General features: G+C 41.5%; 1 protein-coding gene across 1 annotated transcript in view; it reads left to right on the forward strand.

The window, feature by feature from the left end:
- Nucleotides 1–26,378, forward strand: part of TASP1 (taspase 1) — a gene marked incomplete at its 3' end in the record, with an annotated part of 90,428 nt that overhangs the window by 45,083 nt on the left and 18,967 nt on the right. The window contains exon 8 of the mRNA XM_018554265.1: nt 4,136–4,242. Coding sequence (XP_018409767.1) covers nt 4,136–4,242 — 107 coding nt within the window. The remainder of the gene's footprint in view (nt 1–4,135; nt 4,243–26,378) is intronic.

Consider the following 26,378-nt stretch of genomic DNA (forward strand, 5'->3'; position numbering starts at 1 on the left):
ATCGAGAGGTGAGCGAACCCGGTATGTGTTCACTCACCTCCCGATCTACTGAGCCGACCTGTGACAGTCTCATTGTCACAGGTCGGCTAGAACTATGAGGTGAGTGGAAATCACTCATCTCATAGTTCTCCTTTAAATCTTAAAACTGGATTCAAGCACATTAACTATTAACACAAATGTAACTTTTTTGTGTATCACTCAGCTATATATTTTCAAATGATCTCAGAACTGCCCTTCCTTCTGGAGGGTGGCTACTTTTGTTGCCCATGGTCCCTGTGTGTGTTGTAAAGTAGTCACTGCTCAAAGCTCACTCCTGTGATGGACTACAATTAGTTTACTAATTTGTATTGAGATTGTATTGAGATTGTAGTCCATCACAGGAGGGAGATTGGAGCGGTTGCCACTTTACAACACACACAGGTACCATGGGGAACAAAAGTAGCCACCCTCCAGAAGGAAGGACAGTATTGGCATGAATTCAGAGATGATTTGAGGATCTACAGCCGAGTGATACACAAATAAGATACACTTTTGTTAATAGTTAAGGTGCTTGAATACATTTTATAGATGTAAATCCCAAGTTTAGTGTCACTTTAAAGCCCATCTGCCACGCTCCCGCATATATGTGTTGTGCCGCTGCTGTCACTTTAAGCTTACCCTGTTAATATACAGTAGATAGATTAGACTGTCATTCAGGTGCAAAATGAGAAAATAAATGATGCACTTACCACCTATCATGTCTAGTTTTCTAAATACTAAATGTAATTAAAACATTGCACATATCTCAGTATTTTGTAGATTTTTTTCTCAATCTTAGCACATGCTTTAAAATAGAAAAAAAAAAGTGACAAGGTTCCTTCAAAGACCAAAAAACATATGGGTTTACTGTTAAATCAATTTATATATCTCAGCGAAGGTTTGAGAATCAAAAAGGACTTCATATGTTGTCTGTTTACATTTAGACGGTTGAAACCGATTATCTCATCTCATGCTGTACTTTGCATTGTTTTGCACAATCTTGATAAATGTCTGCCAAACTGAGTGATATTTGTAATGCTCGCTTTTATGTGTGCTCTCCTCTCGTTTGTTTTGTCTCCATCCCTCTTAATGCTGAAGACAGAAAAGACTGTTAATTTCCTGTCAAAGAAAATAATTGTTGGACAAATATTTCTGTAGAACATTCTGTGCATGGCATCCTGTTCACAAATCTTACATAATTCTCATCAGACATGATCATGGCTTTACATGAGAATATGGATTAGAGTAAGATGAAGATGTGTTTATTATTCATTCAGCCTATTAAGAACAAAATATCATCCTCATGATATAACCTCATCAAATAGTTTACACTTACTGCTCCAGTCATTCTAGTACAGTGTCTGTGAAGGTTCTCATTCATCCAGGTCATGGATCAAAACAGAAGGGTTTTTAAAAAAACATCACATGCCTGTCTGCTTTAAAACCCAGCAATACACTGAGGCAACAACTGGCACACACAAAACACAAGATGAACAACATTGTGTATGCAGTTCAGTGCAGTGAGGAGTGCTCAGAATTGTATGTCAGTGAAACAAAACAGCAGCTACACCAGCGTATGGCACAGCATAGAAGAGCCAAACCCTCTGGTCAGGATTCGGCAGTATACCTACATCTAAAGGTCACTCCTTTGAAGACAGTCAAGTACGCATCCTAGACAGGGGGGGAGGACTGGTTTAAAAGAGGTGTGAAAGAGTCCATTTATGTAAAATGGATAAGCCAAGTTTGAATAGAGATGGGGGGTGGGGGGTATATCTATTGTCTGCCACATACAATGCTGTTTTAACACCTCTCTCTGGTCAAGTTATTAACACCTCCTAGCTTCAATTATGCAAATTAACACCTGGTTGTGACTAACAGATTATGTGGATTGGGATCGGAGCAACATTCACCATATTTATTCCCAGATAATTCTTGTACAAGTCATTCTGAATTGAGAAAGCTGGTTGGATGACTAGTGAAACGTCTTCAAGAAAAATACAGCAAGTCCAGTTGCCTTGACTTATTTTTTACAGATATTTTAGTACAGTGTTCTAACTTTTTAGACTAGCACTAGTAGATCTAAAACCTACTGGGTGACATTGCTTTACGTTTAGTGCTAAAGCACTGTGTGTCATAGACCTTTGTCATTTTATTTCATCCTTTTTTGCATGTTAGTGCTGTTGATTTGCCTGATCAGCAACTTCCTGTCTATAAGCACTCATTTTACTGTCGACTTCACTTCGTTGCTCTGGAACGACTTCCTGATTGTGACAATGGTGGTAAATGGCATTCTAATGTGTGTCAGCACAGCCGATTACACAAGGGTGCATGTGATAGGGTGACAATGCAGGAGCACAGTTAAAAGTCAGTTATCCCACTGTGGCAGGAAGTGCCTGAACAAGGACTTCCATTTCAGGAATGCTGGGTATTCTTTTAATACCCAGCAATACAATTTTCTGAAGCAAATTAGTTTTTTTTGTAAAACTGTTGTAAAGTTTCTTTCCTGGACTGCATCTCCTTTTGCAGGCTGACAGTACTAAGCCACTGCCTTGCAATTAGCAGCAGCGTTGTCAGCCTGTTTTGTGATCTCCTTTATTTGGCTATTAGGTCTGGGGGAGTAGGCAACCCAATGGCTAAATGAAGGCGCTTGCATGAAGAAGCTCCAATAAATGAAAACTTTACCAATGAGAGTGAAACGCCCTCCTAATGGGCGGCTGTAACAGATCTGAATTAATGAGAACTTGAATATGGAAAATCTAAAAGATCTATTAGAAACAGTCAGCTTTTTTTTTTTTTTTAAAGTGGCTCTGACTCCTCTAAAATAATTGTATAAAAAGTTTGCTACGATAAAAGAATGTTTATACCCAGTTGTTCCACAGACTGTTCCTGAAATCTGTGTTTCGTTGAAGAGCTAAGGCTGCCTGAAGAATATTCACATGGGGCTGCGACTGGGGATTCCTGCGGCAAGAACCTACAGACTCTTGCGGCAGGAATCCCAGGTGGGTTGCTATAGACGAAGCTGCTGTGCCCATTCAGGTGAATGACAGGCTAACGGCAAACGCATCTGTCAACGTTATTCCGCATTCAATCGTACATGGACGATTACCTGCGTTTCGGGATAGATAATTGTCATTGACAATCATCTATCCCAAACTGCAGGTAATCAATCCATGTACAGGTATGATTACATGCGAACATCTACTGACAGATGCACAGACAGACCTGGGATTCCTGCCCCAATAATCCCAAGCCGCAGCCTTAAGCCCCGTGCGAATGTAGACTTAGGTGTGTTGGATGCATGGTCACTCATGGCACACAATGGTTCAATTTCCAAGGTCAATACAGTACATAGCAGTGATGTAAAGGCCAGAGGATGGTACCCAAGTTCCTAGTGGGGGTCGCAGACATTCAACACTCCCAGAAGTATAGGATGTGAACATTCTTTAGGTGGCCGCAGGTCTGGAACAGAACAAAGATTCCAGAGGCTTGCATTGAAACAGGTGAATATAAACATTCTTCTATTACAGGGAACGTATTGTTTTAAATCTACAGCATCTACAAAAATTGGAATTTTAGTTTTGTATGTGAAAACAGAACGTCGTCTTGTAATTAAGCACTTGTCAGTTTTCAGTCCAATTATTTTTTTCTAAAAGTTTCCAAAATGGTAACACAGCTGAAATACATCACATCCTTACACTCGTATAAATGTCGGCAGCTCAGTCTGAAATACGGATTCCTGTCATTTAGCACTTTTGTATTTAACCAATTTCGCTATGTGTCAGCAAAATTTGCAAATGTTGTGCCTGACAAATATTCTAGTGTGTTTCCATCTTGCAAATACTCCAGCACACACTTGGCATGTTCTCGAATTCTTCCAATGAACATTTCTAAATTCAATCTTGTTTCTTTAGGCAGTTGCAGATCATTATTTAATGCTGAATTTCTCAGAGCGGCAAACTACGGCTGATGATTGCAAACTGAATCTTTAGGAGTATATTGCCACAGTCACATTTTATAAATATGTATACCATGTATAGAGAGTCTAGGTTATTGATTTCTGTTTCCTTTCTACATTTATATTGTGCAGAAGGCTAACATTACTTATTTATCTTTGCAGAATTAAGTTTAGCTGCTTTCAAACGCAACAAAAGAAAACTGGAGCTGGCAGAAAAGGTGGAAACCGATTTTATACAGATTAAAAAGAGAAGACAATCAAGTGAAAAGGTTAGCATGAAAATGTACAAATGCAGACATCACCTATTGAATACATTTTGCTTTCCTTGATAACTCCAGTTTATTAAAGTTTATCTAAAACCAAAAACATAAATGTGATAAATTGCTATTTACCAGTCCTTAAATATGCTGAATATATATTTTTCAGTCTTTTTTTACTTTTAAATATACCTGGTAGGGCTAGCTCACACCAGATGCAGTTGTGTTGCAGTCTGTTCAGCTTAGCAGCTGCATTAAAATTGTGTCACAATGCTTTCCAATGGGATTTCTGGTGCTCTGTTTATACCAGTGAAGTCCATTTCAATGCAGTCAGAAAAAGTATTGCTTGCCCTATTTTAGCTGCACATGATTGCATGTGTTTTTGCTGCGTTCCATTGCAAATGCACGTGACTGCACCTGAAAGCCCATTTTAAGCTAAAATAACGAAAAAAAAACAAAACATGGATCAATCGCAGTAAAATTTCACTGCAGCTGCGCAGACGCTCGCAGTTCTGGTGTGAACTAGCTCGTAATCCAGCAACTAACACACTTCCGGTCCCTGGGTCACTGTGCTCATTCCTCCACTGCATTTATGAAAGGAGCCGTGGTTGCCCTCCATGCTGAATGGTCTTGAAACGTCGCTAAGGATATGTGTGTTATCTCAGTCAATAAACAGCATTGACTTTAATGTCATGGAGTGCGAGTGACTACTTTCATCTGTAATCATTTAACATGACTGTCAGTCATGCACAATGCAGCGCACAGGAACCGCTTCCAGTGCATTTCGCACCGGTTCACACCATAAACAGTGCGTTCCAGAGCAGTCAGCCTGTGGAATGCACTGTATCGCATTACGGCCAGCTTCGTGCATTCACCGGCGGGAGGGGGCGTGCACTATTTTTGCAGAGGGCACTGATGTGCCATGTGTTCTCATGCAGGCGATCAAACTGCGGGCGGGGCTGTGGCTGCAGTGACATTGACTTCAAAGCACTGCCACGCCCCCTCCTGCCCCTGAATGCAAAAAGTCGTCCGAAATGCGATGAACTGCATATTTAATTTTTTTAAATTATTTTGCTTTACATTCACTTTGAAGTGAAATTTTTGCTGTCTTCAGAGTGGGGAAAGCAGAAACTGACTTTAAAGAATAACTCTACTTTTTAAACCATATTCAGGGTTTAACATAAAACACGGTCCCATAACCCAGCCCTCCATGCCCAATCCGTAGCCCCAGTTACCTGAATCGCATGGTTCTTCTCTTCGCAGGCTTCTGTAAGTTTTAGAAATCGGCACGTGCAATGCTTCTTCCTCACAGCCACGTCATCTATTCACAGTATCTGTTAATGGAGAGATTACAAGTCCCTGTCAATCACTACAGTAGGGGGACTCATGGTTCTCAATGCAGTGACATCACCACGCATGTAGTCCATTCATACTTCCTCACGTCCCATAGCTGAAAGTCCATACCGTAGTATAAACAGGAACTAGGCGGAAGCATCTGAAGGAGCCTGAGCAGTTGCAGTGCTTTGCAGGCTTACATGCAAATTTTTCTGATGAGACCGCAGTGTTCAGATTATTAGGTTATTTGGCACCAACATTTTTGATAACACTGTACAAATATATTGTTCTATTGCCCACAATTTGTCGCACAAAAATAGTACTGATAAGTAGTACTGACATTCAGCTACTGTGGTTCAGTTACACCCAGAGTCCTCTGTTGCAGGAAAAACAACCAAGTCCCTTATCTTGCAATGTAGCCTAACCATTTTCTTTTTACTTTTTACCTTGGCGTACACAAAATGTGATGTACAACCTCATCTGCCAGTAGGAAGAAGGACCAAACCATGCTGCGATCATTAAGAGGTGTAGTCACTGTTTGTGTAATGGAGCACCCTGTGGGAACCAAGATACTATATAAATGAAATTGTGCTAGCAGGCAAGGGCAAGTGTCTATTATCATCTTGCTGCCAGAGTACTACATATAAAAAGCCTATAGGTGTGCTCTAATCACTGAGAACTGTCATCCTGTTGCTCGGCCAAATTTCAGAAGCAGGTGAACTGCATACCATCTGATCTGGGTGATCTTTTTTTGTGTTAAACATTTTGTTTTAAAGTACATACTTCAAAAATTGTTTCCAACTCAGTCATGTATTTCAAAATAGCAAAATGTTGTTCAGGAACAAAGCCGAGTTCTCTTTTTCCATTTTGATTTGTGGTAAACATCAATAGCAGATCACTTATCTCACTTAAGATGTTTTTGGCAACAAGTTGTATGATGTCTTACAGATCCATCTGCCAGAAAAACAAGTCAAATCCATTTAAAGAGCCTCTAAACCCTCAAACCTGTTTTCAGATTCGGTATGAATAAAACATACTTTTTAAATTGTAAAATACAAACACCAACCCCCCCACTTCTCCTAAGTGTTTGAGACTTTCTTGCACTGATTTGTAATTGGGTCTGCAGCAACTAATCAATTTAATTGATTATAATCGTTAATGAGAATCTTTGTTAACGATTCTCATTATCGATCTGTGAATTGTTCGATTATTTGCAGCCGCCCCCGTCCTCTGTTCTCGTTACCGCTGGTACTGGCTGCAGTGGTCTGTGTCCCTTTCAATCCTCGCCTGTGTCGGTAGAGGCAGTGGGGACACAGACCACAGCAGCCCGCACCAGCGGGGAGAAGAAATTCTCTATATCCTCGCTGCCCCCCCTCGTACCTCCACTGGTGCCCCCCTCGTACCTCCACTGGTGCCTCATTTCCTCCTCCGCTGCCCCCCCTTTTCCTTTCTTTGCTCCGCCGTGCCCCCTCTTCTGACGGTGTTCTATGAATTCTCCTTCAGTTCCCTCCTCTGCTGATTGACAGCAGGCTATGGGCGGATGCAATAGCCAGTCTGCTATTTGGGTATTGTCATTTAAAATAGCCAATAGGAGGCTGGCTATTGCTCCCAGCCACTGCCTGCTGTATTTACATTCAGCTGCCTCCGCAGGGAGCTTTCATTTCCCAGTGAAGCGGAAAGGCGACATTAGAGGTTTAACCCCTTCATGACTGAGGCCTTTTTTTCATTTTTTGTACCCAAGGTTAAATAAAATTAAAAATACACTTAAAAAAGTTTCCCCGGAAATGCAGGTCGGGTGCACCTACATATGAAAATGACGATTGCGCTACGTCAGATATCGCCGCGTCCGCCGGAGTGAGAGCAATATTTTCCGGCCAATGTTCATGACTAACTCTAAACTGATGACCGGGCTTTTATTTATTTTAAATACAAATTTTGCTATTATATTGGAGATTTACAATCATATTATTTTAAATCCATGAAACTAATTTAAATGTCTAATATAAAACATACAATTATTTAAAAGAATATAAAAGAAAAGGTGGGAAAAGTAATTTTTGGTTTCGACTTGACAATTTCTGCTGCAGTATGTGTGTTGTGGTGCCATTCAAATCAACGACGCCGCAGACACGCCTGCCGCCCGCAGTGTGATCGCCAGCACTCGAAATGCACGGTACTGCAATGTTGTGCATTCCAGTGTCTTGCAATGCAAAAAATGTGCATGTAGTTTTGTTCTGAAGTAAACTTTGCTTGTATCACTGCATTTGTGTATTTCATTTGAAATAAAAGATGGTATTTCATTTTTTTTTCTTTAACCGATAAATCTAAAAAAATAGTCAGCCAACTAATTGATTATGAAAATAATCGTTAGTTGCAGTCACATTTGTAAAATTTAGGACTAAAAGGCCTAAGATTTTCAGCCTGTGGATTGGGTCTCTAAATTAATTTTGTAAATCACTGTCATTGGAGTGCTGTGTGTTTCAGAAGGCAGTCAGAGTTGAGTGGTCAACAGCTTGGTGGCAACAGCTTCATGTTTTTGTTTCTAGTAATGGGATTATGTAAAAGAACGCAGAGGCAGGAACTGTTGGGGGTTAGCAGGGGTATATACACTTCTGCAGAATAGTGATTGCACAATATGTTTAATAAGAAGTGGATATATACGGTGAATATAATACATCCTCTGAGCTACCTGGTTTGGCCACTGCGGTGTTTTACTTATATTTAGGATAGTCATGGCAGTGCTATGACTCTTCTCCTGAAAACTGTAGATAGATCTGGTTTTTATTGTGCCGTATTAGAAAATATATATTATGTGTTCAGAGACAACATGCTACTTTATTATTTTTAATATTTATTCATGTGATGGTGACAAATACTGCAGCATTCAAAGTACGTAACACTGTTCTAATCCTTCAACTGTATGTAATCAATAGAATTTATAACAGAATGTTGTAATCTTCCAAATGCATCTATCTGTAACTGTTTATTTTGAAAAATCTCCTCTCAATAAAGAATTGTGAAAAGGAACATTCCTATCAGTTCCTGCCCCCTATTGCATGCACACACACTGTGGCCAGTTTGGATGAAAACTGATTAACCTCTTAGTGTGTTTTAGGTTTCTGGGAAGAAAGAACTGCAAATGTGAGGATACCTAAAAACTCTTTGCAGGTTATGTCCCTAAATATGATTTAACTTAAGACCTCAGTGCCGCCTCCTACTCCGCTTCCTAGCCCTTCTTTGCTAATTTCTAAATATACCATTCTTCCTGTTGTGTTCCAATTAGAAATTATGGGGTCTTCGTTGCCATGATAGAGAAGTGAGGTTCCAGCACAACCTTTGTCTGAACTCCAGCCTGCTGCCCCCCTCTAATCAATTGCTGAGTTAAAATCCCCATTTACTTAATCCATGGTTGCATGATGTCCTGGATTCTGAGTCTTCTATTTTCTTGGCTGCCAAGGAGTCCTTCTTCAGGTTCTCAAATCACTGTCTGGGTCCCCTTGGCTGTCCAGCAGCAAGGAACTCTCAGTTCCTGAAGACTGTTGCGATGAAATAAGGTCACAAGAAAGATGGTAACAAGACTGGTTGTCCTTTGGGCTCCAGGGCTGGATTACCAGTCGTCGCTTACAGGAGAAATGCAGCCAAAGTGACATAGGTAAGTAAAGGGCTGTTTTGTTTTTTTCTTTAATGGAGGAAGGAATGGGTAGGGGGTTAACGTTGCTGGAGAAGGGTTTTAAAAATGTATTAAAGTTTAACTGACCTTTGTGTGGAAACATGCACATGGGCTCGGGAAAAATATAAAAGCATAGCCCTAGATAGGTTGAATTTGTTAGTATTTTATGATTAGTGCAGTGTACTTTTGAGTAGATTATTTGATTTTGTTGCTGGGTTGTTAAAGATTTTGTTTAAATAGATGGCAAAATGTTTATGACATGGCACTTTTGGTGTGTGAATCCTGTTAGTACTGCCATACCCCAATAGATATATTAAATAAAAAAAACAAACTAATAAGTAGGAGTGAGAGGTAGCCCCACCCATACACTTTCACATGACAGAGTTGAGTGCAAGCAGTGTTGGTCGGAGCAGGAAGTGACATGCAAGAAGTGGATAGACCTTCATGTCATAGCGAAGCCTAGGAGAAATAAATGTTGTCTGCCAGGATGTAGTTAACCTAAAAAGTGTCATCCTGTTGATCCATTAATGGGAATTGTGAGGCAGATGAAATGAAGGGGTGTACTGTATGTGCTATGTGTATTGAGGTGTCCATTCTGTACGTTGTGTTCTACAGGACATGCCCCAGACTGCCGCATTCCGTACATTATGCAGTAAGTTACATCTTGCACACTGCTCAACTCTGAACGATGCACTTTGTCTTATGTACTACATATCGCTAATCATCACTGCATTATCATATTAAAGGAGAACTATGAGATGAGTGATTTCCACTCACTTCATAGTTCTAGCCGACCTGTGACAATGAGACTGTCACAGGTCGGCTCAGTAGATCGGGAGGTGAGCGAACACATACCGGGTTCGCTCACCTCTCGATCCTGTCACGGCTCTCTGCCATGACAGGGGGAGGGGCTGGGTTCCCTTCTCCCCGCTCCGATCGGCCAGCGCTGACTGGGCGGATCTTGACATCGATGTCGGGATCCGCTCCGGCTGCGGCGTCTCAGTATACCGCGAGCTGTAGCTCGCGGTATACTGAGCTTAGGGTAACGGGAGGATGCTAGTTTGTGTTCTCCCGTTACCCTAAGGAGAACTATGGGGAAAAACACTGACCCCATAGTTCTCCTTTAATAGAGAGAGCCTGCCTGTACAGCCTCCATCTGGGGTTTATCTACTGTGCAAGTGTCTGCCATTTGCCTTCTCCTGTTTGACTTCCTGTAATGTATTCTTTCCTACAATCAAGGCTAAACACTAGAGATGTATTAGTACTATCAAGGGCAAAATTTCTGCCTTGGCAGTTCTTTTCCAGAGACCACTTGCCTCTCACTCTCCATTGTCTCCGTGGGACCTTAGTTTAGTCCCGTCAGCGGTGCAAAAGATGTCCTTTGAGCCTCTAAGCCCTACTCACTCACAAGGTTGCCTTCCTCGTTGCCATTACCTTTGCCAGGCATGTTTCTGAATAGTGGCCCTGGCTTGTAACAAGCCCTTTCTGGTTTTCCATTTTCCAAAAGGCTAAGGGCCTCCTTTCTTCGTATGGTGGTCTCTACCGTCCACCTGAACCAGGACATTGTCCTGCCATTCTTATGTCTTGCTCCTAAACATTCTGAAGAGGTTTCTCTTGATTGTTTGGACATGTTTCCGTCTGTTCATGTTTACCTTTCTGTTGCTTCAGTCCGCTGCATTGAGCTTCTTGATCCAATATTGCTAGGTGGATTCTGTGAATTTTCACTTATCACTCAGGCCTATGAGCTTAAGGGTAAAGTTCCTCCTTTCCCATTAAGGCTTACTATACTAGGAGTGTTAGTGGGGTCTTCTTGGGCCTTCCAGCATCAATCTTCAGTATCCCAAATCTCTAATGCTGCCACCAGGTCCTCTGTTCACACTTTTGCCAAGTTTTACCAGGAGGAAATTCAGGCTGACTTGAGTCGCAAGGTTCTTCAGTCAGCTCTCTGATGTCTGGACCCCTTCTGTTTTTAGTTCCCTGTTGGGGGTTTCCTGTTGTTGTTTTCAGGGGCCTGTTAGCCATTGTTTGCTGTATTGCCCGCACCTCTGTTGGACTGCTTTTGGACATCCCATCCATTCAAGAATTAAAGGTATCTCATTAGATCTGTGTTTTTTTTTTTTCCGCGTCTCTAGTGGGTCCTCGTATCATGCTCCTTCCTGCACGAGTGCCTCCAGCAGCTAAGCCTCTACTGTGGTGGCACCCATGTGTGCGTGTTCCAAGCCGTGCCCGCGGTAGCTGTGTGCGTCCATAGACACACACAGTCCTGCAGCAGGCCACGCCCCTCCCCCGCCCAACAGTTTGACTGACGGCAGAAGGAGCCTATGGCAACCAGGAAGTTCGGGGATGATTATCAGTTCAGGGACCGACAGTATTGACAGGTAAGTGTGAGGAGGACGGGGGAGTCAAAAAGCTACTGAGTGTTTTTTACCTTAATGCACAGAAAACACCCAACCATCAGTAATACTTTAACTCCATGTGATGTACAATGGAAAAACAGGATTTTTGTCTTCTGTATTGACTCTTTACTGCTTGCTAAAAAAACAGAGGCAGGTTGGGGATGAGGGGATTATGCAGGATTGTCCTTACCAGTGTCCAATCAGCTAAAGGCAGCTGCATAACTTATTCTTTCAAGTATTAACTCCATGTGTTCTTTGATGTACTCCAAGAAACAGATTTTACTTGTAAGACATAAATAGTATAATTTGTACCACTGGAACTTCTAAAATCTACCCTGTTCAAAGACGGATGGACTTTTGCTGTTAGTATATAATGTAGTACCTTGATAAGAAAGTAAGCTTCTTGATGGAATACGTTTGCCTGCTTTATTACTAGTGCTAGTTGGGTCCAGTTTAATTTTAGGTAATATGTTGAGGTTAAAGGAGAACTCCAGGAATTAGGCTGAGGATTTTTTTTTTTGTTTCAATTTATGACATGCGGTAAATAAAGTGAACATTCCTCCAGTTGGACTGCTCTCCATATAAGCCTTTAAAAACTGCAGCGGGTTATTTCACTGTACACATCCTATTGCATTTAGAACTGTTTTGGACATAACCAATCATGACTTATCAGCACTCTTTTGGGCCAGAGGCACACTTGATGTGGTTCTAGATATGTCAGATAAATATTTCAAGTTCTGTCCCTTTTAGGCAGACTTAGTAAATTGATCCAGGAGACATGTTTTTTTACTGCCACTTTTCATTTCCATTTCTTAGGTTTTATTTGCTAGCATGTTGTGTAATTTAATTTTACAGTGTCTGGTTAAGTACAGAGTGAAGTCCATGATGCAGCTGAGATTTTCAGCAATTTAGTTGTTAGATGGATTTGCAGATGTAGGAATTTAATAACAGCGCTGAGGCTGGAGGTGTCTACAGCTCACTTTATAGGAATGTAATCGGATTCTGTCCTGTGTTCTTTTATCCACAAAAAGAAGAAGCCAGCTGCTGGAGGGGCAAAATTCAACCGTGTGAAGAGCAGATTATTTGCAGATTTGGAGAGAGATTTGAAGCGCTGTAGGTTGCAGGTTGTCATTACATAATGACTAATCCATTTAAAGGAGCGCTGTCATGAGGGCAATATCTTGCAATCAGTGTTACAAAAATAAAATCTGTTGACATATAAAACCCCCTTAAGATATGAACACTTCTTATATGCTGGTGCAGTAGGACTACCAGGTTTGGATAGAAGTTATGCATTTCCACTTAAAGCTGAACTCCAAACAAACCACTGAATACACAGATGAAATGCATACGTGAGCTATTTTACCTGCCAAGGGATTTTTACTTCTGTCCATTCAGCCCTTTGATTTGCACAGTCCTTTTTAGCGGGGCAGGGAACCTGAGTTTTCCCTGCTGCTGTTTAGAAACACTTACTTATCCTGCCACCAGCCTGTGATTGGACAGTGAAAAGAGAAACAGAAGTCTGAGCTCATCTCTCTCTCTCTCTCCACTGTCTTCCTATCAGTATTTTCCTTGCACTGCAGCAGACCTGATTGGCTCCTTGTGCTGCTTTTTCCCCCAGTCTCAGCTCTGTTGCACAGGGACTACAAAGAGGGTCATTTGAGTCAAATTCAAGCCGACCTCTTCCAAGCAGCAGAACAGGAATGCTTAAGCTAAAGCATCGGGAGTAATGCTGTGTGCATTTGAGATCTCTTGGTATATCAACCAAGGCTCCCATACTGCTTCAAATTCTGCATAGCTGTCCTGCAAAATGCTATATAGTTTCTCATGGATCATGATCCAATTCACTTTAGACAGCACCAGAGAGAATGGAACCTTTTCAGCTTTCCAGGACCGAGCTATTGATGTCTTAGCCGCCAGGGGAAAAAAAGAAACAAGTTTGCTCCGTGTTCTAGAGATGTCCGGGATTGATTTGTTTAGTAATATATACTGTGGGTCTCTGGGGATATAGATCCTGAGAATCCTAGAAAGCAGGGCAAACAACTTGTTCCAGAGAGGTCGTAATCCTGGGCACTGCCACCAGACATGGAGCATAGTGCCCTGCTGTTTATAGCCCCTGAAGCATAACGAACTGACGCCTGGGCCCATATTCACTAATTTTGCTGGCACAAGATACCATCGGGAAAAAACCTTGTAGTTGGCTTCTAAGAGAGAAACATTTAACAGTCCCTTAGTTGATCTTATAGAACACTGTTGCCATTCTTCTAGGGAGAGTGGTGTCCCTATTTCTATCTCCCAAGCCACCATATACCGTATATACTCGAGTATAAGCCGAGATTTTCAGCCCATTTTTTTGGGTGAAAAGTGCCCCCCTCGGCTTATACTCGAGTCAGCGCCAGCGCGTCTTCTTACTTACCTCGCCGAGCGTCGCGTCACTGCTGCTCGGTGTGCGGCGCTCCGAGCGGGGTCATCTGGCAGTCTCCGGGTCCTAATTTAGGTGGCCGGAGACTGCCAGATGACCCCGCTCGGAGCGATCTGTCCGTTGAATCGGGATTGGTAGTGTCCTAAATAGATACAGTATTTTAGGGAATAAAGTCATTTTGATTGAATGGATATCCAGGATATGTTATATGTAGTCCATCTAATCATATCTTCCCTGAGAGATTTGTATAGTGGTGGAAAGTTTACCATATATAATTTGGTGTACAGGGGGGTGAGTTTCACTCCCACATATTGTAAAAAGTCTGTGCGCCAGTTAAATGGGAATTAATTTTTAAGGCCCGACCAGGTTTCAACAGAAAGATTAATATTTAATGCTACTGACTTGGAGGCATTGACTCGAAGTCCCGATAATTTCCCCTGAGTCTTTGTGTGGCTCAGGGATGATACTTATGTAAGCTCTGTTCAGATCCAGGTCCAGAGGGGCGCCTGAATGTAAGGAGTTAAAAAAGGCTTCCATGAAAGGTGCCAAGATCTCTATACATTTTTTCTAATAGTTAATAGGTAGTCCATCTGGACCTGGGGCCGAATTAGATTTCGCCATATTCATTGCTAATCTAATTTCTGGGAGAGAAATCGGGGCTTCCAAAATTAGTCTGTGTTCAGGCAATAATACTGGGGCCACAAGATCTCCAAAAAACCTTGATTTTTGCTCTGCTGATATATCTGTTTGTACCTCATATAATGAAGTGTAGCATGAATGGAATTCCTCAAGTACCTTTATTGGGTTTTGAGTGTAATCGCCTGACCTACATCTGATTGTAGGAATTAGGCGATTACGCGGTTTTGGTGTTAATTTAGAGGCCAGGAGCGAGCCCATTCGGTCTCTATGTGTGTAGAGCTTATTCGCTGACCAACGGAGGCTTTTTTCTGCTCTTGTGGTCATGAGCAGATTAAGTTCTGTTTTAACCCTCTCTATTTTTCGAATCAGAGCGAGAGAAAGAGTTTGCTTATGTAATTCAGTGAGTGTTTTTAACTTACTCTCTAGTTCTATTATATGTTTTGTGGTATGTTTCTTGGTTCTAGTGGCCTGTTCGATGAATATGCCTCGGATGGTCGCTTTATGAGCTGCCCACACCATGACTGGGGACACATTCGGAGCAACATTCATCGAAAAATAGTTAGTTAAATGTGCTTTGATCTCATTACATAGCGGTGCTGAGCTTAAAAGTGACTCGTTTAATCTCCATTGGAACGGTTTATTAAAGCCTTGTAGGTGGGAGATGCACATTGTGACCATAGAGTAGTCTGACCAAACTACATCCTTAATATGAGAGGAGTTTACTAGCGGAATGAGGTTAGACCTAACAAATATGTGGACAATTCTTGCATAAGTCCCGTGGGCATATGAAAAGTATGTGTAGTCTTTGATTTTGGGGTTTTGTTCTCTCCAGATATCTATTAGGTAATGGGACCGTAATATTCCAGTGAGAAGGAGCCCGGCCTTTACCACAGGTTTGGTTTTAGATTGTTTTTTGCATGTCCTGTCAATGGTGGAGTCCAATGCTATGTTGGAGTCTCCAGCGCAGATAATTATACCTTCAAAATATGGTGAGAGAGCTCTGAACATAGAGATGAAGAAGGCTATCTGAGCTGTATTCGGTGCATGGTATGATATAAAGGTAAATAGCTGTTTATCTATGCATCCTTTTAACAGTATATATCGTCCTTCTGGATCTCTGATTTCCAGCAAAGCGATAAAAGCCACTTTTTCAGAGAAGCATATAGCCACCCCCTTGCTTCTCTCCTTCGCACTTGCCAAATAAAACCTCGGAAGTGCTTATGGAGGGAGGATGGGGGGGCTAGATGCTGAAAAGTGGGTCTCCTGCAGGAGTAGCACATCGATGTGATGAGAGTGGTAGTTTTGGAAAGCCTTCCTTCTCTCCACCAAGATATTCATGCCCTGGATGTTATGTGAGGCTAGTGTTAGAGATTTAGTACCTACATTTAGCGTCATTAAGAGTACAATTACTTGTATTTCGACTGTACACTCTCCCCCCCGCCTTTCAGTTGGTAAACCAAGAGAGAAAATTTTTGGGACCATTTGGAAACTGCTACAAATACGGCCATAGGCAATTTAGGAAAAGGATAAAATAAAAAAAAAAACAAGGAAAAACATAACACAGAAAACAAACAAACAGTCAATCAGGAGAGAATCTCCCTCCTCCATTTCAACTTACTCAAACAATCTAAGTTGAATGAGAGTTTGGTCTAGGCCAGGGGTTGTCCCCTGGAGCTAAAGCAAACAAGGGCGCATGGCCTACTACGGCGGGCAGCGTCTTCCCTCTGCTATTTTAGTTATAAAAGAGTAGCAAAAGCATATTTCATAACAACTAAGATTTGCAAATTAATGCTCAATTTTCAGCGGTTTCTCCAGAGACTTGTAGATTAGAGAGTGTCCTTCTTGATGGTTTTTTTCCATAGTGGGGAAATGGGAGGTTTCCCCTGTTCTTGGGGTGGGGTGTGGGCCAATGGCTCTTTTTCGGTGAGATTGATCCCTAATTGTGATAGCAGTTTTTCACCTTCACATAAGGTCTTAATGGAGTAGGATTGGTCTTTATAGAAAAACAATAGACGAAATGGGAAGGCCCACCTGTATTTAACACCCCGGTTGATCAAGGCTGCTAAAAGAGGTTTCAGGGAGCGCCTTTTTTGAATAGTCGCAGGAGAGATATCCGCATAAAGTTGTACTCGGTGACCCATCAAGAGCAGCTCTGATGCCGCTCTAGCTTCCTGCATTATTGACTCTTTAATCCGAAAAAAATGCGGTTTAACAATAATGTCTCTACAGGAGCGCTCAAAACGCATAGATGTTGTCTATGCCTGGTATTAGGTCTTTGATAAAGGATTGAACAGCAGGGACTAAATCTACAATAGATTCCGGAACTCCTCTAATCCGGAAATTGTAGCGTCTTGATCTGTTTTCCAGATCATCAATTTTAGATAGTGCCTCTTCTAATTGGCTCTGTAGTTCTTGAATACAGGAGGCATTATTATTAGTGCAAGCAATCGTTGAATCAAGTTTGTTCTCAATTGATTCTATACGAGTTCCCAGATCTCTTAGATCACCCCTGATATCTGTAGTGATTTTCTTTGCCATAGAGGAGAGACCGCGTTCAAGCATATTTGAAAATCTTATAAATATGTCAGGGTCTTGTGGAAAATCTTGCAAAGAATTTACACTGTCCTGCACATCACTTTCATGTAACTCAGTACTCGAGGGGTGAAATAAAGGAAATCTCATACTTGCCACTGTATGATCTAGCAGCGATAAGGTGGATGCCGGTGATCTGGAGGCTAGGGATCCAGGATCTGTATGTTCTCCTTCTGTTTGAGCTGTAGATGAACGGCTTTGATCTGTATCTCTTGCTTCCCCTTCAAGTGTTGGTTCAGCGTTGGCGTTTGTATGTTCAGTCTTTTGCTTAATGTTGTCCTCCTTTCCTACTGCCGTTTGTTGTGCTGTCTTTTTGGAACGATTTTTCGCCCCTTTCTGCTTGCCTCCTGCCATCGAGGCTATCTTGTCAGCCTGCCTCTGTTGTGCTCCTTCCGCCTTTATCTCCTCCTGTCTCCAGCTGGTGCCGCCGTTCTAATGTTGCGAGCACGGAGAGAAGTCAGCGCCCGCCGTGTTGCGAGGCTCCCGACTCACACGTCCATTGAGGATGCCATCACGGACACCTCGCGCATGCGCCTCTCAATGGGTTACGAGTTTCAGCTCTGTTCAATGTTTCTTAGTTGACTACTACACTTCCCTGTTACTGCAGTCATTCATCAGATTAGTCACATGGTTTGCTCATAGTAGGCCATGTATGACCTACCTCAGACTGCATTAGTTTGTACCATGTATCCTGGCAGAATGTAATTCCAGGTGTGGTGTGTTGTAATGGCTCCACAGCACCCTTAGATGGAAGTTGGTCATATAATATTATTGATGTTGCTCCTGTTCAACACCAGTCGTTTAATTTTTGATCTTGTAAAGGAAACTGTGGAAAGTTGGCCACTACCTTCCCCCTCATTTTCTTTTGGGCTGGTTGAAATTATGAAAGGTATTCTCATCCATGCTGAATAAACTCCGCTATTTTGCTTGTGGCTTCTGAGAAGATGTGAGATTGTGAAAAGTTTATTTTTTTTCCAAGTGGTTTTCCAAGATCCTGAATGACAGTTGAAACTTTTACACCTGACACTCCCACAAACTCCTTTTTGTGTTTCCATGGTAGTAGGCAAATATTATGAAGTCAAATAGACCTGTAATGATGGCACTCAGTCTCGCCCTGCACAGAGATTTTCCAGCTCACAGGACAACACTCTTAAGTATCAGCAGACTGAGAGCTGTCCCTTACTGGGGTTGGTTAATGCCGCAGTTAACCCAGTTGACAATTCTGGCCCTAAGCAAGGTCTTTGACATTTACTGACACTCTAGACAGGAGTATAACCAGATTTAAATGATGGTTGCCTCTTCAAAGAAGTAGCCTTTAAAGAGCTCTTTGAGCCTATCTCCGGATAAAAAAAAACTCTCCCCTTGTAGTGGTGTATTCATGCACTTTAATGGTTAACTGCTTATTTTTGTCTAGGGGGATTCTTTAAAGCAGTTTTACTTGCCTGATTCCCCATTCCCCGCCCGCTAACATCATTTCGTCTAATGCAGGGTCCGTATCTCTGCATAAGATGTGAGGATGCTGAGGGACACTCCACAACCAGAGCAGAAAGGGGAGCTGGAATTGTATAAGGGAGTAGCCCCACTGCAAGGGGAATTTTTCATTTTTTTATTGCATCTGGAAATAGGCTTTAAGAGCTAATTAGGAGTCTAATTTGCATACCCAGATAATTGTATATATCATCATATATATTTTTAAGTTTAAAGAAGACTTTTACTTGGTATACTGTTTTTTTTTTTTAAATTAAAGACTGACAAAACAATATTTTTTTTTCAATCTGTTCTAAGTTTTAATTAAAGGAGAACTATGGGGTTAAGGCTTTTCCCCATAGTTCTCCTTAGGGTAACTGGAGGACACAAACTAGCATTCCCCCGTCACCCTAAGCTCAGTATACTGCGAGCTACAGCCCTCGGTATACTGAAACGCCGCAGCTGAAGCGGATCCCGACAATTATGTTTGCATCCGCCCAGCTGCATGAGCGACAGCTGGCTCTGCCTATCTAGAGGCAGAGCCAGCTGTACCCTCCCCTGTCCGATCCGCCAGTCAGCGCTGGCGGATTGGAGCGGGTGGGGGTGAATCCAGCCCCTCCCCTGTCACGGCTCTCTGACAGGATCAAGAGGTGAGCGAACGCCGGTATGTGTTCGCTCACTTCTCGATCTACTGAGCCGACCTGTGACAGTCTCATTGTCACAGGTCGGCTAGAACTATGAGGTGAGTGAAAAGCACTCACCTCATAGTTCTCCTTTAATCTATTATTTTGAATAATGTAATTGTGTCTGACAATTGCAGTATTAAATACACACTACTACATAAACCACTCGAGCCTAAAGGTGGCAGTGTTAATATGCAGGCTGAAGGCTTTTTTGTTTGTCAGTAAAGCATCCAGCCTGCCCATCGTTTGCCAAGTATTTGCTGGTTGCCCTTAATAGGAGGACACTAAATAATGTATACGCAGCACAGGGCATCATGCTGGGGAACATTGATTTGGACAGGAAGAGGGAGAAATAAATCTACTGCATGTTATCTTTAATCCCATGCTGCCAGATTTGGGAGATTCACAAAGGATTAGGGCATCACTACCTCCTCATGGTAAATGATTTAGATTTTTTTTAAGTGAATCTCATGCTCTGATAACACTGTGCATGTATAAGTGTGCCATGGGTTCAGGGTGAAATTGCTATTGCAACCAAGGAACACTTGGCTTGCATTCATGCAGGAGCCATTCAGAAAATGAGAATACCGTCCACAATAGCAATGTAGTTAGCTGCCAGGTTCAGCATATGAATTCCAGTATGACACAATGTTTCAGCTGCTTGGCTGCGTTCTGGGGTCCGCTTTTTTTTTAATACAAAATGTGCATGTTTCATAAGAGTGCACCTTTAAGGCATTCTTTTGCAATATGTAACTGAACCTTTTAAAGGCGTTGTTGTGTGCATGCTTTGAAAATATACTAAATTATAATTATGCTTGTCATTTATTCGGTGTAATTGTGCTAGTTCACGAGGATCGTTTTTGTTGTAAAGAAGCTGTAGGAGGTAAGAGTGTCTCAGTTTGAGTTACTTTAGTAGTTTCCAAATTAGCCCGTCTGCTACTGCAGTGATTTAAAGGGCATGAGTCACCGTCCTCTTCATATCGTAAGGAAAATGTGTCTGTGGTGTAATGGGCATATTAAATTTGCAAGAAGCCTAGCCTTCTGGTAGGAGTTAGTGATTTAAAGGGCCCTTGTATAAAAAAAAAATAAGGAAAATCACCATCTAAAACTATAATCTGCTGTGCACACTCAGCTGTGTAAACTAAGCGAAATGTGTAAAACAATTACCTGAATTTCTGATTTAGGCATTAGAGTCCCACTCACTGCACATCTTGCTCTACCTGCATTGCTGATAGAGTAATCCTGTAGTCAGTTATGCTGGTCCTGTGATATCTACAGTCTTCTCCTTCCCACAGCATTGATTGGTCCAAAGCTATTTGTGTTGGAAGTCTCCTAAGATGTTCAAGTCTAATGATTCAGGAATCATTCTTTGCAGTCTTTATTAAAGTCAAAAATAAAAAAATAGATTTTGTGTTTCAATTTGGGCCAATCACCAAGCAACAACACTGTCACAGGCGTGAGTCACATATATTTATACCTGGAAGAAGTATTTCCATTGCGCCTGGTGGGAGAGCAAAGGAAGGGTAAGTTCCTGTTGTCTGAGCCCGAATCAAGGCAATTTTCTCTTCTAATCAACCTATTTTATGGCTACCCATAGGTTTTTTTAGGCAAGTCAAGTGGGTGCAGCTAACACTAAAAAGAAGGAACATAAACTTTAAAGAAATCTAAAACCATTGTAACCCATTTTTAGCATGACTCCTGTTTTTTCCATCAACTTCTGGTATAAGGTAAAGTATATCTTGCTGGGTGCCTAGACATCGTTGTGTTGGGAGGTTAAGCCAGCAACATTATAAAAATGTCAGTCTTTTTATGGTCAGATATTACGGTTATATGAGTAAATCTTGGGCAGCGGTGGGGGCGGACTCAGCTGTCACAGGAGGCCGACCTGGGGGTGTGGGGGAGGAATCAGCTGTCAAATAGACCAAGCTCTCCTCCCCGCACCTTCCGCTCAGCCTCCTGTGAAAGCGAGTCAGGACGGCAACACCCCTCCTACTGTCACATCTTATTCTGGAGGCTGTAGTCAAGATTTACTCATATAACCGTAATATCTGACCATAAAAAGACTGACATTTTTATAATGTTGCTGGCTTAACCTCCCAACACAACGATGTCTAGGCACCCAGCAAGATATACTTTACCTTATACCAGAAGTTGCTGGAAAAAACAGGAGTCATGGTAAAAAAGGAATCATGTTAAAAATAGGTTACAAGGGTTTTAGATTTCTTTAAAGTTTATGTTCCTTTTTAGTGTTGGCTGCACCCACTTGACTTGCCTAAAAAAACCTATGGGTAGCCATAAAAGAGGTAGATTAGAAGAGAAAATTGCCTTGATTCTGGTGTCAGACAACAGGAACTTACCCTTCCTTTGCTCTACCACCAATCTGCTCAGCCACCAGGAGCAATGGAAATACTTCGTCCAGGTATGAATATGTGACTCACGCCCGTGACAGTGTTGGTGATTGGCCCAAATTCAAACACAAAATCAATTTTTTATTTTTGACTTTAATCAATAAAGGAAGCCTTAATATAACACCACTATACATCCCCTAGGGAGACTGGAGTTCACATTTAAGAAGGCCGACAGAAGTAAGGTGTTTCATAGGGCAGGGTTGTGGCTCCTAAAGTTTAAAGGATGAGAAAATAGTGTCACTTTCTTCAGTATTAGTCATTTATAACATCCAGAACCCTGGAATTCAAAATTTGCTGTGAAAATATTTATTTCACTAATGCAACTTAAAAGGGGAAACTAATATATGAGATAGACTCATTACATGCAAAGCAAGATAATTCAAGCTGTGATTTGTCATAATTGTGATGATTATGGCTTACAGCTCATGAAAACCCCAAGAACCCCAAATCCACAATCTCAAAAAAGTAGAATATTACATGCAATCAATAAAACAAGGATTGTACATAGAACAATATCGGACCTCTGAAAAGTACAAGCATGCATATGTACTCAGTACTTGGTTTGGGCACCTTTTGCAGCAATTACTGCAATTACTTTTGCACGATATTCTAATTATTCGAGTTTTACCTGTATTTGTCCGCTAAATTCAGCAAATAAAGATGCCTTTGCTTGTTGAAATCATTCTAAGATCTCAGTAACCTTCATGGAGAACTTTTGCTCCAGAAAAGAAAAAAAAATGTCATCTGGCATTTTTCACAAGCATATTTTACCAGAAAGCTTTTCCATATTTTTGAGTTATTAAAAGACCTTCCTAATAAAGCAGGATACAAATCCATATAAATCCTGGATGCACTTTAATGTTTATAACCACAGAGGTTGAGTTGCTAGGCAAGATGATCATATGCCACATTCACTAAACGTTTAAAGATGTCATTTGTCTTGTTTCTCTCCATCTACTGTAAATACTACCAGCAGCAACACTCCTGACCCATAACAGACTGATGGGGCACGCTAGCAGTGAGCTGACTCCTGACTACCTGAGGGTAATTGATATACTGTCTGTAATAGCTTAGTGATGTCAAAGGCTTTTCCTGTTCATAATAGTTTATTTCACAATTTGAGGGAGCCATTGCTTGTGAAAAAAATAAATAAAAAAAATCTTGTTTGATTTCAGTTAATGTAATGGTAAACATATACTGTATATCATGATCCTATAAAATGAGAAAATTAGCAATTTGCAGATTATCTGAGAAATTTCTTGATTTCTATTTTTATGTTAAAGTGTTATTAAAGCCTCCAGTGTTTTTTGCATATATCTACTGCTAGCAAGCAGTAGATATATGCAAAAAAACCCAAACGTTTTTAAAGAGGTTAAAAATTACCTATGTCTTCGCTGCGCGCTCCCAGATTTTCGGCCGGGAGACGAGGAGAGACACAAGGTAAGTCTATGGACGGCATGCACCCGCATGCAGACACCGTGGGACAGGAAGTGCCAGCAAGCACAAAGGAATCAGCGCTGGATCGGAGACCTGCAGCACCGCTGGAGGGACAGATGAAAACGACAGGAAAGAAGAAGATCGGATTAAGAGACCTCATTTAAGGTAAGTGCTGACATTAACATTGGGGGAGGAAAAAAAAAATACTTTAAAGCCACTTTAAACTTCAGTCAAAGAACTAATAACGCACTGTGTGTATGTTTATTACTATTTTTTAAAAACCTTTTTACTTGCCAGAAGGTTTGTAATTTTGTCAAAGAAGAATGTAGTCAACCTTTGCAGTGGGGCTTCCCCCGCACTGCAAGGGTTAAGTGCTCGTTTTTGTCTAGGCGCTAAAAAAGTGGTGAGGGGAAATCTTCCGATTAGGACAAATATTCAGATGACAACTGAGATGGGAAACCTCTCACTTCCTGTTGTGTCTCAAACACACGAAGTGGGGGGAATTTTCCCCAGAAGGACACAGCCAGCAAAATAACCCGACAGGTCTTTTAACCCTTTTTTACTATACCCCCCCAAAAAAAATGGTTTTGGCTGTACATAAACTTTAATTAACAAATTAACTGTATTAAAGGTTTTTTTTTTCTCGTGTATACTTGGAGTTTAGATTTAGAAGAGTATTCCTGTCAAATATTTGATAACACCCTTTAGTTATGTGTGCCTTCAGAAGTCATGAAATAATTTTTATTTTTAGTAGTGTTATTATATGAATTCTGTGTTTCCAACGGGTTGCCACACACCTGCCAAAAGTTAAATTCATGTATGAAAGCACTTGCTAAACAAAGGGATTGAACGAGGAGGTTCTTGAGCTCACAGAAAGATCTAAAGTGGGTATCACCAGTGTGGTGATGTGCAATAATGATCCAGAAAATAGACAGGAGGCAGACAACACAAAATGCAAGCCCTGAAAAAGCATTGCTACTACTCTTATGTAAACATTTAGCTGAGCAGAGGTGCATGGATGCCAGGAGTTAGTGAATCACTTTGCAGACAATTTGATAGACTATATATGCTACTACTTTCTAGTTTTGGCATAGACTCTCTTTATATTTAGCCATGCCTATTTAGCACTATGTCAAAGATATTTAATAAAAGTGAACACAAAAACTCCTTCCTTTCTTGATTGTACATCACAGGACACAGGCAGTTAAATTCTTTAACCACTGGGTTATGCAGCTACCTTCGGTTGATTGGACACTGGCAAATCAATCAAAGCTGAAGGACAGCCCTGCATAACCCCTCCCATGGCCAGCCTGTCTTTTTTTGCCTTAGTTTTGTTTCCTAGTGCCTTTAGGTGATGGACCTCCTGCTCTGTCAATTTCCTCCATTCAGCTGGGAGATTTCCTGGCCCTGATAGACATTAAGGATGCATATCCCCATTTTTCCTGCTCACTTTGTTTTGCAGTGGGTTTCCAGCATTTCCAATTTGTTGTTCCCTATACAGCTTTGGATGGATCCTGAACCTCCAGGAACTCGCGCTGAAGCACTCGCAACACTTGGAATGCCTAGGCCGTAATGTCCCAGTTCTTCCTGCCACAGGAGAACTCTATCCACTTGCACATTCAAAGTAAAGGGGTTGTTTAACCATTTTGTTTTGCATGAAGGTTTTGGGCCTAATGGTAGCCTCCTTCCAGGCAGCTAACCTATACTCAGTTTCACTCTAGGCTGTTGCAGCTTAACATCCTAGGTGCGAGGGACAAACAGGTTTGATACCGAAATCTCATTTGCTTGTCCAGCAAGGCCATATTGTGGTGAATATCCAGTCTAGCGAAGGAGTAGGGGAAGCCTTTCCTACTGATGTCTTAGAAGGTGCTCACAATCGATGCCAGCCCTGTTTAGTTGGGGTGAAGTCCTAGAGAGGTTCTTGATCCAGGTGACTAGGTTGTCAGAGGAATTGTGACTCCTGGTAAACATCCTGGAGCTCAGAGTGATTCGGTTGTATCAGTGCTGGATCTACCGAATTGCACGGTCATCTGATAAGGGTTTACTTAAACAGCACTACACCCATGGCCTAGGTCAGTCATCAAGGAGGCACCAGAAGTCATGTGGCTCCAAGATTCTGGCTTGGGAGGAGCTTCACATTCCAACCCAATCTACCATACACATTCCAGGCATGGGAAATTGGCTACTGCCTTAGTTGTCAGCATCTGCACCTCAGGGAGTGGTACCCCAATCCGGTGTTTTGAGCCTTTTGTTACAGGCGGCAGGACGTTGGATCTTCTAGCGCTCAGGTTTACTAACAAGCTGGATAGGTTTTTCATCCGGACCAGGGATTCCAGAGCCTTACTGGTGGATGCCTTGATGACTTTGTAGGATTAGTTAAAACTGATCTATGGATTTCCTCCTCTGAAACTCTTGCCTCGCCTCCTTTTCTGGATTGAGGCAGAGGGCATTCCTGGTATACGGCAGACTTTGTGCCAGACCTACTGTCACATGGACCAGTATTCTACTTTGCTTCTCAGTCGCTGGTTTTTACGGCATGTCTGTTGAAGCCCAAGTCCTGAGGGACAGATGCCTTTTGGACGCTGTCTACACTCCTCAGACTTGGAAGTTGAACACTTCTTACAAGGAAAATGGGGAACCTATCAAGACTCTCTTGTAATGTTTAACATACATTTTTATATTAATAATTTGCCTTTATAAGGTTTTCTGGTGTCAAAAAAAACTGAAGGAAAAAAAACAAAACAGGTTCCCACTTCTCATGGCATCTTCAGAAAACCTTCAGGCAAAATAACAATGAAATATTTGTTTATACAAAAACATTTATTGATATATCTGATACATATAACTACAACGCCCAAAACAAAATATCCCCATAATAATCTAATAAATACAACCATAAAAAACCCAGAATGTGGTCCCACAATTGTCTTTCATGTCTAAAATATAGTACCCAAGCCTGGGACATGAGTTGATTATTCTAGGCTGGCCTCCGCATTAATTGCAGATCATTCAACGGTTTGCATTGTGTCAAAATCTAGTTATTGTAAATAGGGGTAATTAATGATCTCCTTTTGAGATAATGCATGATTCCTAACTGGT

Source organism: Nanorana parkeri, unplaced genomic scaffold (assembly GCF_000935625.1).
Source record: "Nanorana parkeri isolate BGI_ZX_2015 unplaced genomic scaffold, ASM93562v1 scaffold151, whole genome shotgun sequence".
Lineage (NCBI taxonomy): Eukaryota > Metazoa > Chordata > Amphibia > Anura > Dicroglossidae > Nanorana > Nanorana parkeri.